Source organism: Salmo salar, chromosome 11 (genome assembly GCF_965601325.2).
Source record: "Salmo salar chromosome 11, fSalSal1, whole genome shotgun sequence".
Taxonomy (NCBI): Eukaryota; Metazoa; Chordata; class Actinopteri; order Salmoniformes; family Salmonidae; genus Salmo; species Salmo salar.
Window position 1 is genome coordinate 2,304,592 of NC_138301.1, and position 15,619 is coordinate 2,320,210.

Consider the following 15,619-nt stretch of genomic DNA (forward strand, 5'->3'; position numbering starts at 1 on the left):
AAAGTTATGACCTCTGTTTGGTTTCCTTGCCACACTTTTTCTGAGTATCACGATACTTGTCACAAGCCTACTTCTTGGTTGTCAAGGTTTTGGCTGCTCTACAACTACTTAAATGTTGCAAGAGTAGCATTTTATCTAACCATTTTAGATTGGCCGTAAAAAAAAAAGACAGCCACTTAAGCTTATGACCATGTTGGTCAGATCAGGGTGGCAGGTAGCTTAGTGGTTAGAGCGTTGGACTAGTAACCGAAAGGTTGCAAGATCGAATCGCTGTGCTGACAAGGTACAAATCTGTTCTGCCCCTGAACAAGGCAGTTAACCCACTGTTCCTAGGTTGTCATTGAAAATAAGAATTTGTTCTTAACTGACTTGCCTAGTTAAATAAAGGTAAAGTAAAAACTCTAGAATTTAACAAGAAAAGACAACGAGTCACTCACTTATATATATATATAAGCTTTTTGTTTACATTGATTGAACAATGGATTTGTTCAAAATCCAACTACTCTGTCATTATATTGGACACTTTGTCAAATATAATATGATGGACTGCTTCCCACATAGCATCCTATTTCCAACAGGTCCTGTAAGGAATAGAGAGCAATTCGGGACATAACCATAGAAATATCAACATTTTATTTATTAATTGGACCATCCTCCGTGGAGGACAAAAGAATATCAACATTGTTTGTCTTGGTGTTGAAGGTCTTGGCAGACGCTGGTGTTTGACAAGCACCCCGCCTCCTTTGTGCGCATCGTGGGGACCCACAACACATCCAACGAGGTGGGGAGAGATGAGCAGGCTCGGGAAGTGAGCTGAACCTCGATGAGTCACACACCCCTAATGGCGTCCCAAAGCTCTCTCTTTCCTTATTTTCTGTCTTCCATCCCTTTCTTTTTCCCTCTTCCATTCCTCCCCCTCTTTCTCGCTCACCCTTTCTCCCTTCTACATACTACCTAATTTTTCATCGATATCGAAGTAACACACCTGCCTTTCTTTCTCAGGTCATTTGAATATGATGTCTGACCACAACCATGTAGAAAAGCATTTAACAATCTAACATGTGTAAGGAGTTGATGTTATTCTTCAATAACACAGATCCCAAAGCAAATCAGGGGGACAAAAATAGGTTTATTCAAAGAGAACAAATCTTAGTTATGCTGGAAAGTAGGCAATTCTTCCCTGTCCTCAGTGATTCTCCTCCACAGAACAAAGTGACAGGATATAATTTATAACCCAACCCTAGTCTGTGGTTGACCAATTACAATTCATTGCAATAAAACTGGGCTAATGGCCAATACCAAGTATCTTGTTTCAGTCTCAATGTATAGACAATAAGAACTTGCCACATGTAGCTATGAGTCCCGGACTGAAATTCCTCCCATGTCTCTGACCCATTACTCTTCAGTTCTCATTACAGAAAAACAACTATTTCCATTGATCATTAATTCCCTCTTGACCTTAAGTCCTCTGCATTGTGCATTTATCTTTGAATATTCTTAGACATGCATAGCTGTAAAAGTAACCAAATATAAACATACTTTCTAAAACAATGAAAATCACAGCACTTACGTTGTGTTTATTATTTTAATCTGTATTATAACCCCTCTCTGTCCCTCAGGTGTTCCACTGCGTCCACTTCGAGTGCCCCGCCCAGCTTGACACAGAGGTCAAAGAGGGCAGCCCGAACTCTATGTCCCAGCAGCCTCCGCTACAGCCCCAATCACCCTCCCAGCTCCAACTCCCCACCCGGCCTTCCTCTGCCTCCTCGTCCTCACACTCCCACCCCCTCTAAGGGGTTTGCCAACCCCAACCTCCCCCCTTAGACTCCAGGGGAAAACCACAGAGACTACCCGAGGCATCTCAATCCACACAAGCTTTTGTGATGTTGCTCTACATAATATGCTGCTCAAATGAAATAAATATATTTATATGAAATTAAACCCTTGTTGAATATGATGTTTAAGTTGATGTCGCGCATGACAAAGGAAAGTTCAACATTTCTCTTTACTTTTAATGAAGCAGCTGATTCTTCATTTTAATTACCAATTTAACCATCCCATCCATATTGACTCCATTTACAGTGCTTTCTCCATGTGTTTGGAGACGAAAGCTACAATTGTTCTTTTAGCTCTCTACTCCAGTGTTTTAGATTTGATGACAAGACAGAATTCAATAACAAGCATGAATTAATAAAGCATTTATGCAATCAAATGTACATTTCATGGAATCAGATTCACAAACTTGGCTAGACTTTAAATCAAATGAACCCTAAATGGTAGGTATGGTGTTGAGATTTGGGCCAATCTGGAATGGACCCCTAGATGCTATAACATGCACTTGTGGACATCCTACTAAATTACTTTTGATTCTGTATGCTTGTGGAGATGTGATAAAAGTTGACCGGTGCACCACAGTATCAGCCATAAAACCTAGTGGTCAAACAATGAAATTGTTCCAATAGTTTTTCCACCATTCATTTTTCCTGTAGGGGATTTTAGAAACACTTAAAATAAGTGTTTCGTGTAGGCTTACCCATGTGTGCTGTTTTGATAACCTTGTAAATCTCTAGGAAATTGTGACATCAATTTATTCCCCCCCCCCCCCCCCAAAAAAAATGAAATGCTTATTAGCAGCTAATGTGTTCATATTTTCTGAGATCTGAATACCAAGTATGTCTACTTCACCATCCGCCCATTTTATTGATAAACTACAAGGTAGTGTAAACATTTTCTTTTAACGATCCAATACTTAATATCATACACTTATAATAATTAGGGTTTAGTCCTTGAGATGCTAGTAAAGAGATCAAGATCTTCAATGAGACTGCAGGGATCCAGATTGCGGATTTAAGAAAAACCTGAGTCATCTGCATACATTGACATTTTTTTTTTTTATCCGCTGGATTAATAACCCTTTGTTCTTGTTAGATCTAATTTTAATAGCTAGCATTTTGATGGCCATATTAAATTGATATGGAGGCAACGGACAGCCTTGTTTTACTCTTAAAGCTCAATACTTTCTGAGAAGTAACCATTATTTACTATTTTACACCTGGGATTGCTGTACTTAACTTTAACCCATTGTATAAGAGATTCACTGAAATTAAAGTACTCCAGGCCTTTATATATACATTCTAGACATACTTTATCAAATGCCTTTTCAAAATCTTCTATAAAGACCAGGTCTGGTATCTTTGATGTTCCATAATGTTCAATTGTTTCAATTGTCATATTATCTCCAATATATTGTCTATGTAAAAAGCCTGTCTGATCAGAATGAAAAATATCTGGTAAAACCTTTTTTATTCTATGCGCTATGCATTTCACCAGGATTTTCGCATCACAACATTGAAGTGTAAGAGGCATCCAGTTTAAATGGACTGGATCTGTATACTTGTTTAAAAAGTAATGAAATTAGATCACCTTGTTGAGTACCTGAAAGGCGACCATTTTTATAGGAGTAATTAAAACATGCTAATAAAGGATCTTTGAGTACATAAAAAAAAGGTCTGATATACCTCTACTGGTATAACATCAAGCCCTGGTGTTTTTCCAGACTGAAAAGATTTAATTGCCTCAAAGTTCCTCCTTTTTAAATTGTCCATCACACAGGTCTAAGGTGGGCATTGGGAATATTATGGTCAACCCTCAGAGTATCGAATGAGACGAATGTATTATCAACAAATAGGTCACAGAAAAACACCAGACTGTTCCTATGCCAGAACTGGAATGCCGTGTCAATCTGTGACGCTGGGAAGAGATTATTAGATGTTAACGGAGAGAAGCCACTTGCTTGTTTAAGGCTAAAGTGATTTCGGAATTGGGACCAGATTTTAAGGGAGTTATTAACAAAGGGGTTCAACCATGGGTGCCAAGGTTCATGGGCATTGTGGAGCACAGGAGAGAGACCGGAGAAGTTGGAAGGCTGGACTGTAACTCCATGATGGCCAAATTAGACCATCCTTGTTTTCAAATGTAGAAACCCAATAAACACATTTAGATATATTTGCTGACCAGTAGTAGTGTAAAAAATTGGTAAGGCCCAGCCCGCCTGCGGGCTTAGGCCTCCCTAGATATACACTACCGTTCAAAAGTTTGGGGTCATTTAGAAATGTCCTTCTTTTTGAAAGAAAAGCTACTTTTTTTGTCTATTAAAATAACATCAAATTGATCAGAAATACAGTGTAGACATTGTTAATATTGTAAATGACTATTGTAGCTGGAAACGGCTGATTTTTTTATGGAATATCTACATAGGCGTACAGAGGCTCATTATCAGCAACCATCACTCCTGTGTTCCAATGGCATGAAGGGAGTAGAACGCAGCATTGTACGAGATCTTCAGTTTCTTGGCAATTTCTCGCATTGAATAGCCACAGGGTTAGATCGTCTGCATATAAGGACACCTTGTGAGTTATGTTGCCCCTTAATATTCCCTTAATCCTCTCCTACGCCCACAGGGCGATAGCAAGAGGCTCAATAGCCATATCAAAGAGGAAAGGGGATAAACAGCAACCCTGCCTGGCCCCCCTGTGGAGAAGGAAGTAGCTGGAGGTAACATTGTTGGTGTATACAGAAGCCACTGGGGACATATATACACATATATACATACACACATACTTTAAAAACATTTAATTAAATAAATAAATAAATAGGAAAACAAACCCAGTAAAATTCAACATTTCTATAAATGTAACCCTCTGTTAAACATCCTAACAAGCCAGAACACTGAAAATTGACTGGCAAATGCTTGGTATTTAATACCCGTCCTGCAATGTTCGCTCGGCTATACAATCTGCAAACCCGTGCCATCCACCACCAAGCACCAGGGCGGACCAACCAGTCAAATAGTAAAGAATAATATACTCCTTTGGGAGTATAAACTTGTATGTATTGAACATGCTCACAGTATGCTAGTAGGGTATCCTATTAAGGCATGGAAAGAGAGCTCGGTGGCTGGCCTTACAGTGGGGGGAAAAAAGTATTTGATCCCCTGCTGATTTTGTACGTTTGCCCAATTACAAAAAAATGATCAGTCTATAATTTTAATGGTAGGTTTATATGAAGAGTGAGAGACAGAATAACAACCACAGAGGTCAGACGTTTCTTGTATTTGGCCACCAGGTTTGCGCACATCTCAGGAGGGATTTTGTCCCACTCCTCTTTGCAGATCTTCTCCAAGTCATTAAGGTTTCGAGGCTGACGTTTGGCAACTCGAACCTTCAGCTCCCTCCACAGATTTTCTATGGGATTAAGGTCTGGAGACTGGCTAGGCCACTCCAGGACCTTAATGTGCTTCTTCTTGAGCTACTCCTTTGTTGCCTTGGCCGTGTGTTTTGGGTCATTGTCATGCTGGAATACCCATCCACGACACATTTCCAATGCCCTGGCTGAGGGAAGGAGGTTCTCACCCAAGATTTGACGGTACATGGCCCCGTCAAATGATGCGGTGAAGTTGTCCTGTCCCCTTAGCAGAAAAACATCCCCAAAGCATAATGTTTCCACCTCCATGTTTGACGGTGGAGATGGTGTTCTTGGGGTAATAGGCAGCATTCCTCCTCCTCCAAACATGGCGAGTTGAGTTGATGCCAAAGAGCTCCATTTTGGTCTCATCTAACAATAACACTTTCCCCCAGTTGTCCTCTGAATCATTCAGATGTTCATTGGCAAACTTCAGACGGGCATGTATATGTGCTTTCTTGAGCAGGGGGACCTTGCGGGCGCTGCAGGATTTCAGTTCTTCACGGCGTAGTGTGTTACCAATTGTTTTCTTGGTGACTATGGTCCCAGCTGCCTTGAGATCATTGACAAGATCCTCCCGTGTAGTTCCGGGCTGATTCCTCACCGTTCTCATGATCATTGCAACCCCACGAGGTGAGATCTTGCATGGAGCCCCAGGCCGAGGGATATTGACAGTTCTTTTGTGTTTCTTCCATTTGTGAATAATCGCACCAAACTGTTGTCACCTTCTCACCAAGCTGCTTGGCGATGGTCTTGTAGCCCATTCCAGCCTTGTGTAGGTCTACAATCTTGTCCCTGACATCCTTGGAGAGCTCTTTGGTCTTGGCCATGGTGGAAAGTTTGGAATCTGATTGATTGATTGCTTCTGTGGACATGTGTCTTTTTTACAGGTAACAAGCTGCAGTTAGGAGCACTCCCTTTAAGAGTGTGCTCCTGATCTGGGACAAGACTGTAACTAATAATTGGATATCACGAAATTGTGTAGAAAAAGGGGTAAAAAAAAAGCACCATGATGATTAAGTGTCCATATAGCTGTACCATAATATTTGCACTGTTAAGCATAGTGTAGCTGCAACTGTGTAAACCTAATATTCCTCCCACTAAATCCTCTCCCCATATCTAGGTCTGTTGTCACTAAGACCATCAGACCATCTACCTGACTCATGATGCGCCTTTGCATCCTAAGGCAAACCCTTGACTGCCAATTGGCGTAGGCCAGAGGGAAATATGAGCAGTCCCATGATAACATAATTCAATACTGCCACCCTTCACTCAAACATTCAAAGCCCCATAGGTCTATTGCATATCAATTAGGGTGCTTTTTAATAAGAGAACTAACCAAATAACATGGAAAACAGTCTGAAAAAAATTATTAATTACAATGATAGATTATATTAATAGAAATAATAACAGCACAATATTATAGATTCATGCTCATATTTAGAAGGTCCTAGCAAGGCTATAAGCATGTCAATTCATTGGATCCAATTGTTCGAAAAAGAAAAAATGGAGAAAAAGACCTACAAATATTGCACAACCAGTTCTTTACGTCCATTACACGCAAGACATATTTCATGTAGTCCTCATTATATCCTGTTTTATTCTGACAAAAAGGAAGGAAAAGGGAACACAGATTCTAACAGACGCTAATGACTGCCAGTAAAAATCTGTCTTTGGCATCACACTACCCATAAAGGAATACCTAAGTTTAACTTCCAATCGACCCTGACACATCCATGGCACGATAGCAAAGAAGACATGCAGTACTGACAATCCAGAGCGAGTAAACCTGTAAAACCAACCCTCTCTCCACCCATACACATTTTGTTTTTATTCCAGGGTTGTTGCTTTATCACCTCGGCTGTTTTACACCCATGCCTATATCATTAGGATCAAGAATATAAAAGGTAGCATAAATAGCTCATATAGAAATATATAATATACTTCTCGCTTAGAGAAGTGCTTCCATAAGCCAGTTACTGTTGGTTCTACCCTTAACTTTAATCAGTTTAAAACCTGTTGGGGATCTTATCCCGGTATAGGGATTCATTGTCAAGAGACCATGGCGGGAAATTCAAAACTGCAAGAATCTAATAATTTCAATTTCTCAAACAATCAACTATTTCTCACAATTTGAAAGATAAACATCTCCTAAATCCAACCACATTGTCCGATTTCAAATAGGCTTTACCGCGAAAGCATAAAGTTAGGTTATGTTAGGAGAGTACATTGAAAATAGCTGTGTGTAATGTTTTGTCAATTCAAAGACAGGCGTCACCAAAAGCGGATAACCAGCTAGAATTATGCACTAACCTTTGACAATCTTCCTCAGATGACACTCCTAAGACATTATGTTATACAATTCATGCATTTTTTGTTCCATCAAGTTCATATTTATATCCAAAAACAGCATTTTACAGTAGCGGTGAAATTCAGATTTTTCTTTTCTCTCAAATGCTTCCGGTGAACAACGTTACAAATTACAAAATTACTATTCGAAAACATTGGTAAATTATAATATTGTCATTCAAATATTCATAGTTTAACATTTCGTAAATGCTACTGCATTGCCAGATTTCAAAATAACTTTACTGGGAAATCACAATTTGCAATAAACCGGGTGCTGTGCTAAGAACAATAGGCTAGGCTATACAGGTTAGCACCATCTTGTAACCATGTAATATCAAAATAACTATTGTCAATAATCCCTTACCTTTGATTATCTTCATCCATTGGCACTTCCAGGAATCCCATGTCCACAACAAATGTGGTTTCTTTCAACAAAGTTCATAATTGATGTCCAAATAACTCCAAGTTGTTAGCGCTTCGGTAGGCTACTAAAAAGTAGCGCGGGGGGGGGGGGTGTCACGGCGAAAAGTACAACAAATAATCTATTTACGTTCAATCTTTAGAGCCATTATATTCACCTTGTGATATCCAGTGGAACAACCACTTTACAATTGTACATCTATATCTTTTTTTTTGGGGGGGGGTTAGAAGGATTACTATATCCTATCCCAGGTATTCCTTAAAGAGGTGGGGTTTCAGGTGTCTACGGAAGGTGGTGATTGACTCCGCTGTCCTGGCGTCGTGAGGGAGCTTGTTCCACCATTGGGGTGCCAGAGCAGCGAACAGGTTTGACTGGGCTGAGCGCGAACTGTGCTTCCGCAGAGGTAGGGGGGCCAGCAGGCCAGAGGTGGATGAACGCAGTGCCCTTGTTTGGGTGTAGGGCCTGATCAGAGCCTGAAGGTACGGAGGTGCCGTTCCCCTCACAGTTCCGTAGGCAAGCACCATGGTCTTGTAGCAGAAGCGAGCTTCAACTGGAAGCCAGTGGAGTGTGCGGAGGAGCGGGGTGACATGAGAGAACTTGGGAAGGTTGAACACCAGACGGGCTACGGCGTTCTGGATGAGTTGTAGGGGTTTAATGGCACAGGCAGGGAGCCCCGCCAACAGGGAGTTGCAGTAATCCAGACGGGAGATAACAAGTGCCTGGATTAGGACCTGCGCCGTTTCCTGTGTAAGGCAGGGTCGTACTCTGCGAATGTTGTATAGCATGAACCTACAGGATCGGGTCACCGCCTTGATGTTAGCGAAGAACGACAGGGTGTTGTCCAGGGTCACGCCGAGGCTCTTAGCACTCTGGGAGGAGGACACAATGGAGTTGTCCACCGTGATAGCGAGATCATGGAAAGGGCAGTCCTTCCCTGGGAGGAAGAGCAGCTCTGTCTTGCCGAGGTTCAGCTTGAGGTGGTGATCTGTCATCCACACTGATATGTCTGCCAGACATGCAGAGATGCGATTCACCACCTGGTTATCAGAAGGGGGAAAGGAGAAGATTAATTGTGTGTCATCTGCGTAGCAATGATAGGAGAGACCATGTGAGGATATGACAGAGCCAAGTGACTTGGTGTATAGCGAGAATAGGAGAGGGCCTAGAACTGAGCCCTGGGGGACACCAGTGGTGAGAGCACGTGGTGCGGAGACGGATTCTCGCCACGCCACCTGGTAGGAGCGACCTGTCAGGTAGGACGCAATCCAAGAGTGAGCCGCGCCGGAGATACCCAACTCGGAGAGGGTGGAGAGGAGGATCTGATGGTTCACAGTATTAAAGGCAGCAGATAGGTCTAGAAGGATGAGAGCAGAGGAGAGAGAGTTAGCTTTAGCAGTGCGGAGAGCCTCCGTGACACAGAGAAGAGCAGTCTCAGTTGAATGACCAGCCTTGAAACCTGACTGATTTGGATCGAGAAGGTCATTCTGAGAGAGATAGCAGGAGAGCTGGCCAAGGACGGCACGTTCAAGAGTTTTGGAGAGAAAAGAAAGAAGGGATACTGGTCTGTAGTTGTTGACATCGGAGGGATCGAGTGTAGGTTTTTTGAGAAGGGGTGCAACTCTCACTCTCTTGAAGACGGAAGGGACGTAGCCAGCGGTCAAGGATGAGTTGATGAGCGAGGTGAGGTAAGGGAGAAGGTTTCCAGAAATGGTCTGGAGAAGAGAGGAGGGGATAGGGTCAAGCGGGCAGGTTGTTGGGCGGCCGGCCGTCACAAGACGCAAGATTTCATCTGGAGAGAGAGGGGAGAAAGAGGTCAAAGCATAGGGTAGGGCAATGTGAGCAGGACCAGCGGTGTCGTTTGACTTAACAAACGAGGATCGGATGTCGTCGACCTTCTTTTCAAAATGGTTGACGAAGTCATCCGCAGAGAGGGAGGGGAGGGAGGATTCAGGAGGGAGGAGAAGGTGGCAAAGAGCTTCCTAGGGTTAGAGGCAGATGCTTGGAAGTTAGAGTGGTAGAAAGTGGCTTTAGCAGCAGAAACAGAGGAGGAAAATGTAGAGAGGAGGGAGTGAAAAGATGCCAGGTCCGCAGGGAGGCTAGTTTTCCTCCATTTCTGCTCGGCTGCCCGGAGCCCTGTTCTGTGAACTCGCAATGAGTCATCAAGCCACGGAGCAGGAGGGGAGGACCGAGCCGGTCGGGAGGATAGGAGACATAGAGAGTCAAAGAATGCAGAAAGGGAGGAGAGGAGGATTGAGGAGGCAGAATCAGGAGATTGGTTGGAGAAGGATTGAGCAGAGGGAAGAGATGATAGGATGGAAGAGGAGAGAGTAGCAGGAGAGAGAGCGAAGGTTGCGATGGCGCAATACCATCTGAGTAGGGGCAGAGTGAGTAGTATTGGAGGAGAGCGAGAGGGAAAAGGATACAAGGTAGTGATCGGAGACTTGGAGGGGAGTTGCAGTGAGATTAGTAGAAGAACAGCATCTAGTGAAGATGAGGTCAAGCGTATTGCCTGCCTTGTGAGTAGGGGGGGACGGTGAGAGGGTGAGGTCAAAAGAGGAGAGGAGTGGAAAGAAGGAGGCAGAGAGGAATGAGTCAAAGGTAGACGTGGGGAGGTTAAAGTCACCCAGAACTGTGAGAGGTGAGCCATCCTCAGGAAAGGAACTTATCAAGGCGTCAAGCTCATTGATGAACTCTCCAAGGGAACCTGGAGGGCGATAAATGGTAAGGATGTTAAGCTTGAATGGGCTAGTGATTGTGACAGCATGGAATTCAAATGAGGAGATAGACAGATGGGTCAGGGGAGAAAGAGAGAATGTCCACTTGGGAGAGATGAGGATTCCAGTGCCACCACCCCGCTGACCACATGCTCTCGGGGTGTGCGAGAACACGTGGTCAGACGAGGAGAGAGCTGTAGGAGTAGCAGTGTTTTCTGTGGTAATCCATGTTTCCGTCAGCGCCAAGAAGTCGAGGGACTGGAGGGTAGTATAGGCTGAGATGAACTCTGCCTTGTTGGCCGCAGACCGGCAGTTCCAGAGGCTGCCGGAGACCTGGAACTCCACGTGGGTCGTGCGCGCTGGGACCACCAGGTTAGAGTGGCAGCGGCCACGTGATGTGAAGTGTTTGTATGGCCTGTGCAGAGAGGAGAGAACAGTTATAGACCGACACATAGTTGATAGGCTACAGGAGAGGCTACGCTAATGCAAAGGAGATTGGCATGAAAAATTAACTAAACAACTGGGGAAGCGAGAGAGCAGGGCCTCCCTCACTAACAATTCACTGAAACACTAAAACGCTAAAATATAACTTTTCTAGCTACCACTAGAAATTAAAATTGATGTAAACTACAGTGGTTCAATGTTTCCAGGAATAGGCTCAAACTTAGTTTATTCCGCTAGATAACTTGGTACAGTATTCTTCCGTGAAAACCCACCTAGTGCACCGTGTCCTATGACGCCGTAGCTAACTAGCTAACTAGCATGCTAGCATCCTATAAACACACGGTTAGCACCAATACTTGGTAACAACAAGCTACCTATGGATCATTCGTGTCCGTGTCTAGTTCATAACGCAGAAGTAATTAAACGTTGGCTAGCTAACACAAAGTCAGTCCTGCTAGCTACACAAGTGGCCTACACATCTCAAATGTTCAGAAAGTTAAGCTTACGTTGCAAAAATATTATTGACAAAAAATGATACAGCTAGCTGGTAGGGTTAGCTAGCTAGCAGTGGGCGCGTTGTTGACTATGTTAGAGAATGTAGCTGGCTAGCTAACCTCGATAGTTACTCTGTACTACGCCTTTATCTTGATACAAAGACAACTATGTAGCTAGCTGACATTACACTAGTCAAATTGTTCCGTTGTAATGTATATAGTTTCTGTACTGCTAATTGGTCAAGTTGGCTAGCTAGCAGTGGCTGTGGTGTTATGGTGTTGACGCTGTTTCGAAAACGGCGCGAACGAATGAATACAGCTGGCTAGCTAACCTTGTTAGTTCCTCAGAGCTACACCTTTATCCTTGATACAAAGACAGCAGATACAACTATGTAGCTAGCTAACAATACACTAATCAAATCATTCCAATGTAATGTAATGTAATGAAATGTAATATTACCCGCGGAGCGAGGTGCAGCACGACCACTCACTCCAGCATCCAGCATCCGGCCATTTCGTCGAAGAAGTTAATGAATTCATCACTGCTGAAGTGAAGGCCAAATTCACTTGAGGAATGCTGCCTTTTAGTTAGTTTTGCAACAGTATCGAAAATAAATGTTGGTGTCTGTCTGACAATGTTTCACGTAAACACGAAGCCAACCCAGTTGTTGGACAATCAGCAGCAGCCGCACTCCTCGTGTCCTTCACCTTTTTCAGATTGCAACCATACCGGTCCCGAATCGTTCTCCATTTTTCTTTTCGGTATTGGTGTTAAAAAATTTTGATATCTCCCACCAGCTAATATCTTTTGCATTCCTGTCTGAATACAACCGCATTGAAAGATTGTAGAGGTTATTGTATCATCTCACTTCCTTGCACAGATGCTCCTTAAAACTGGATAGACATAATTGTGCGTAGCAAAGGTTAAAATAAAAGCGCAAAAAAGGACGCTTGCAAGTAGAATAGCAATATCAGCAAAGTAGCAACATGTCCATCTCTTCTGTGTTTATACCAGAAGGGATACCAGAAGGGATGTGAGGTAGACACAGGGCGGGACTTTTGTAGAAAAAGTTTTTGCAAGGAATGATACGGCGTGTCTCAATTTCCAGGTAACAAAAAACTGCGTCGAATGCAGGAGCATATTATAAGGAGCCACCCATTTTAAGATGAAAAACGACATTGCAGCACTGCGGTATGCACCGTAAATCTTGTCTCCGTAGTGTATGGGTTTCAGAGGAGGCTGGCGGGAGGAGCTATAGGAGGACGGGCTCATTGTATTGGCTGGAATGGATTCAATGGAATAGTATCAAACACAACTTTACTTTTAAAACCCTGGATGAGAGACCAAATGGATAGCTGTAGATAGAGCAACTTTCCAGATGGAGATGTGGCCCAGCCTATAGTTTTATAGTGGATATAACGTTGAAGATCTGATGTTTTAAAGATACAATTTCAACATATTTTTTACAAGATTTGTCTATGTTGAAAATTGGTTATAATAATAACATAATCCTGTGGTTGAAATTTCACCCTCAACACAACAGTTTATGTTCATTACTTTTTTATGTAATTTGTCACAATTTGTTGACAAATTACATAAAGCACTTAAATGAGCAGGCCTTCATACACTACCTGGCATCTGTACACTGGCCCAGAATTGACCTTATCGCCTAGCTTGGTCCAATTTTCTCACAGTCCTTAATAAACATGCTCCACTCAAGAAAGTTAGAACCAAAAATCCCTACAGCCCCTGGTTTAGCACTGAACTGTCTGAGCTAAAACACCTGCTCTGGCGCAAAGCAAAGGCCTCCATGATTGTCAACTCTTTAGGGAAACAAGAAACAAGTGCGCTCAATCAGGAAAGCAAAAGCAGGATATTAGAAACAACAATTCGCTGCCTGTGGTTCTGACTCTAAGAAGTTTTGGAACACTATGAAAACCTTGGAAAATGTAAACTCATCATCTTAGCTACCTACTGCACTTAACTGTGAGAACACTATGACCTCTGACAAAGTCAGAATGGTTGAGAGCTTCAACAAGCACTTTGTCAGGGCTGGCAATGCCTTTCATTCTACTATGCCCACTCCCACTGCCAGCCATGCTGCCACTCTCCCCAGTAGAGGTCTCCCTCAGAAAACCTTCCGCTTATCTTTTTTAAAATATTTTAAAGGTTACCTTTATTTAACCACGAAAAGCCCATTGAGAGCCAGAGTCTCTTTTTCAATGGAGACCTGGCCAAGAAGGCAGCAACAATCAATAAATTACAGAATTAAAACATACCACAATACAACATGATCCAGCCTAAAAAAAAGCATTTACACTCCTCTGTAACAGTCTCCCATCAATATTTTAAATTCATTCAGTGGCACTAACATATATAGATGAAGCATGAATTGTAGATTATTCCATGCGTCTGGTGCACAAGAAGAGAAGGCAGTCTTGCCTAATACTGTGAATGTCCTGGGGACTTTAAGTAGCAACCACCTAGCAGACCGGGTATGGTAACTGCTGGTGGTGAAGGAGACCAGACTACAGAGGTAAAGAGTGAGTTTACCCAAAAGGGCTTTGTAGATGAACACATACAAATGTATCTTTCTGTGCATATAAAGTAAGGTCCAACCTACCATTTGGTACAATGTGCAATGGTGGCTGAGTGACTTGGCATTTGTAATAAAGCGCAAGGATGCATGATAAACAGAGCCCAGTCTCTGTAAGACGGAGGAGGTTGCATGCATATACAACAAGTCACCATAATCAATTACTGAGAGAAAAGTGGCCTGAACAAGCTTCTTTCTAGCCATAAGCGGCAAGCAAGCCTTATTACGAAAATAAAAACCCAATTTCAATTTAAGCTTTGTCACAAGATTATCCACATGAACTTCAAAGGACAACTTGTCATCCAACCAAATACCAGGGTATTTGTAGGATGACACTTTTTCAATGGATAAGACTTTTTCAATGACAATGCTAAAGTTCTCTGGCAGAGTTCTAGCTCTTGTAAAGGTCATGAATTTAGTTTTTTGAATATTCAAGACCAGTTTGAGACCATAAAGGGAGGCCTGCAGTGACTGAAAAGCAGTCTGGATCTCTTCAACAACCTGAACCAGAGAAGGAGCACATGAATATATAACTGTATCATCTACATATAGATGTAACTTTGCTAGTTGCATCCCATTTCCCAAATCATTAATAAAAATTGAGAACACAGGAGCTAAAATGTAACCCTGGGGCACACTTCTATTAATCTCAAGAAAGTTAGACTTGTGATTGTCAGTATATACACGTTGTGTTCTGTCAGAAAGATAATTCCTAAACCAATTTACTGCCCCTTCACTGAGACCAATGTTTCTGAGTCTAGCTAGCAACAATTCATGGTCAACTGAATCAAAGGTCTTTGATAAATCCACAAACAGAGCAGCACAATGTTGTTTTTTATCAAGTGCATTAATGATGTCGTTTGCCACTGTCATAGCTGCAGTTGTGGTGCTGTGCCCCGATCTAAAGCCAGACTGAACCCCGCTCACTATGTTCTTTTCAATTAAGAAGTTTAACTGTGAGTTCAGTAGGGATTCATAGACTTTGGCCAGGATAGGGAGTTTAGAGATATGACGATAGTTATTTGCATCTGAAGGATCTCCACCCTTTAGCAGTGGGAGGACATACGCTGATTTCCAAATGCTGGGTATGGAATTGGTCAAGAGACTCAAGTTGAAAATGTGTGCCACAGGTTCAGTAATAATACCAGCTGCTATCTTTAAGAGGTAGGGGTCCAGGTTGTCTGGACCTGCAGACTGTTTAGTGTCTATTGCCTTTAGTGCTTTATAGACCTCAGTATAAGAAACAGGCTCAAAGTTAAAATGGTTCACATGAGGGCCTATATCATAGTTGACTGTAATATAGCTTACATTAGAGGCCTGGGCCCCACCATTATAAAAATCTGAACCAGCAGATATGAA

At 42.5% G+C, this 15,619-nt stretch overlaps 2 protein-coding genes across 7 annotated transcripts in view; one reads left to right on the forward strand and one right to left on the reverse strand.

Annotated features, from left to right (window-relative positions):
- The window catches only part of LOC106561880 (BTB/POZ domain-containing protein 9), a 19,043-nt gene extending 17,102 nt beyond the window's left edge, over positions 1–1,941 (forward strand). For 3 of the 5 annotated variants that reach the window (XM_014126157.3, XM_014126159.3, XM_082957626.1), the window contains exons 10-11: positions 703–808; positions 1,620–1,941. In XM_014126157.3, coding sequence (XP_013981632.1) covers positions 703–808; positions 1,620–1,793 — 280 coding nt within the window. In that variant the 3' untranslated portion in view covers positions 1,794–1,941. The remainder of the gene's footprint in view (positions 1–702; positions 809–1,619) is intronic. The other 2 variants (XM_082957627.1, XM_082957628.1) reach the window with 2 other exon arrangements.
- On the reverse strand, positions 617–12,903 carry LOC145858965 (uncharacterized). Of its 2 annotated transcripts, none has more exons than XM_082957630.1 (2): positions 12,124–12,903; positions 617–9,048 (listed from the first exon to the last, which is right to left on the reverse strand). In XM_082957630.1, exon 2 carries the CDS (start codon positions 9,001–9,003, stop codon positions 8,254–8,256), a length of 750 nt encoding a protein of 249 aa, XP_082813756.1. In that variant the 5' UTR covers positions 9,004–9,048; positions 12,124–12,903; the 3' UTR covers positions 617–8,253. The 2 variants fall into 2 exon arrangements, with proteins under 2 accessions (XP_082813756.1, XP_082813755.1); XM_082957629.1 differs by having other exon boundaries at positions 617–11,140.
- Positions 12,904–15,619: the final 2,716 nt, after the last annotated feature.

What these genes read in the sequence shown, in the direction of transcription:
- LOC145858965 (XM_082957629.1), bottom strand. Translation starts at nt 12,203, where the DNA reads ATGAATTCATTAACTTCTTCGACGAAATGGCCGGATGCTGGATGCTGG. An exon ending in TGCTGCACCTCGCTCCGCGG is followed by an intron (nt 11,141 to 12,123) that starts GTAATATTACAT and finishes CTCTCTGCACAG; the next exon opens with GCCATACAAACACTTCACAT.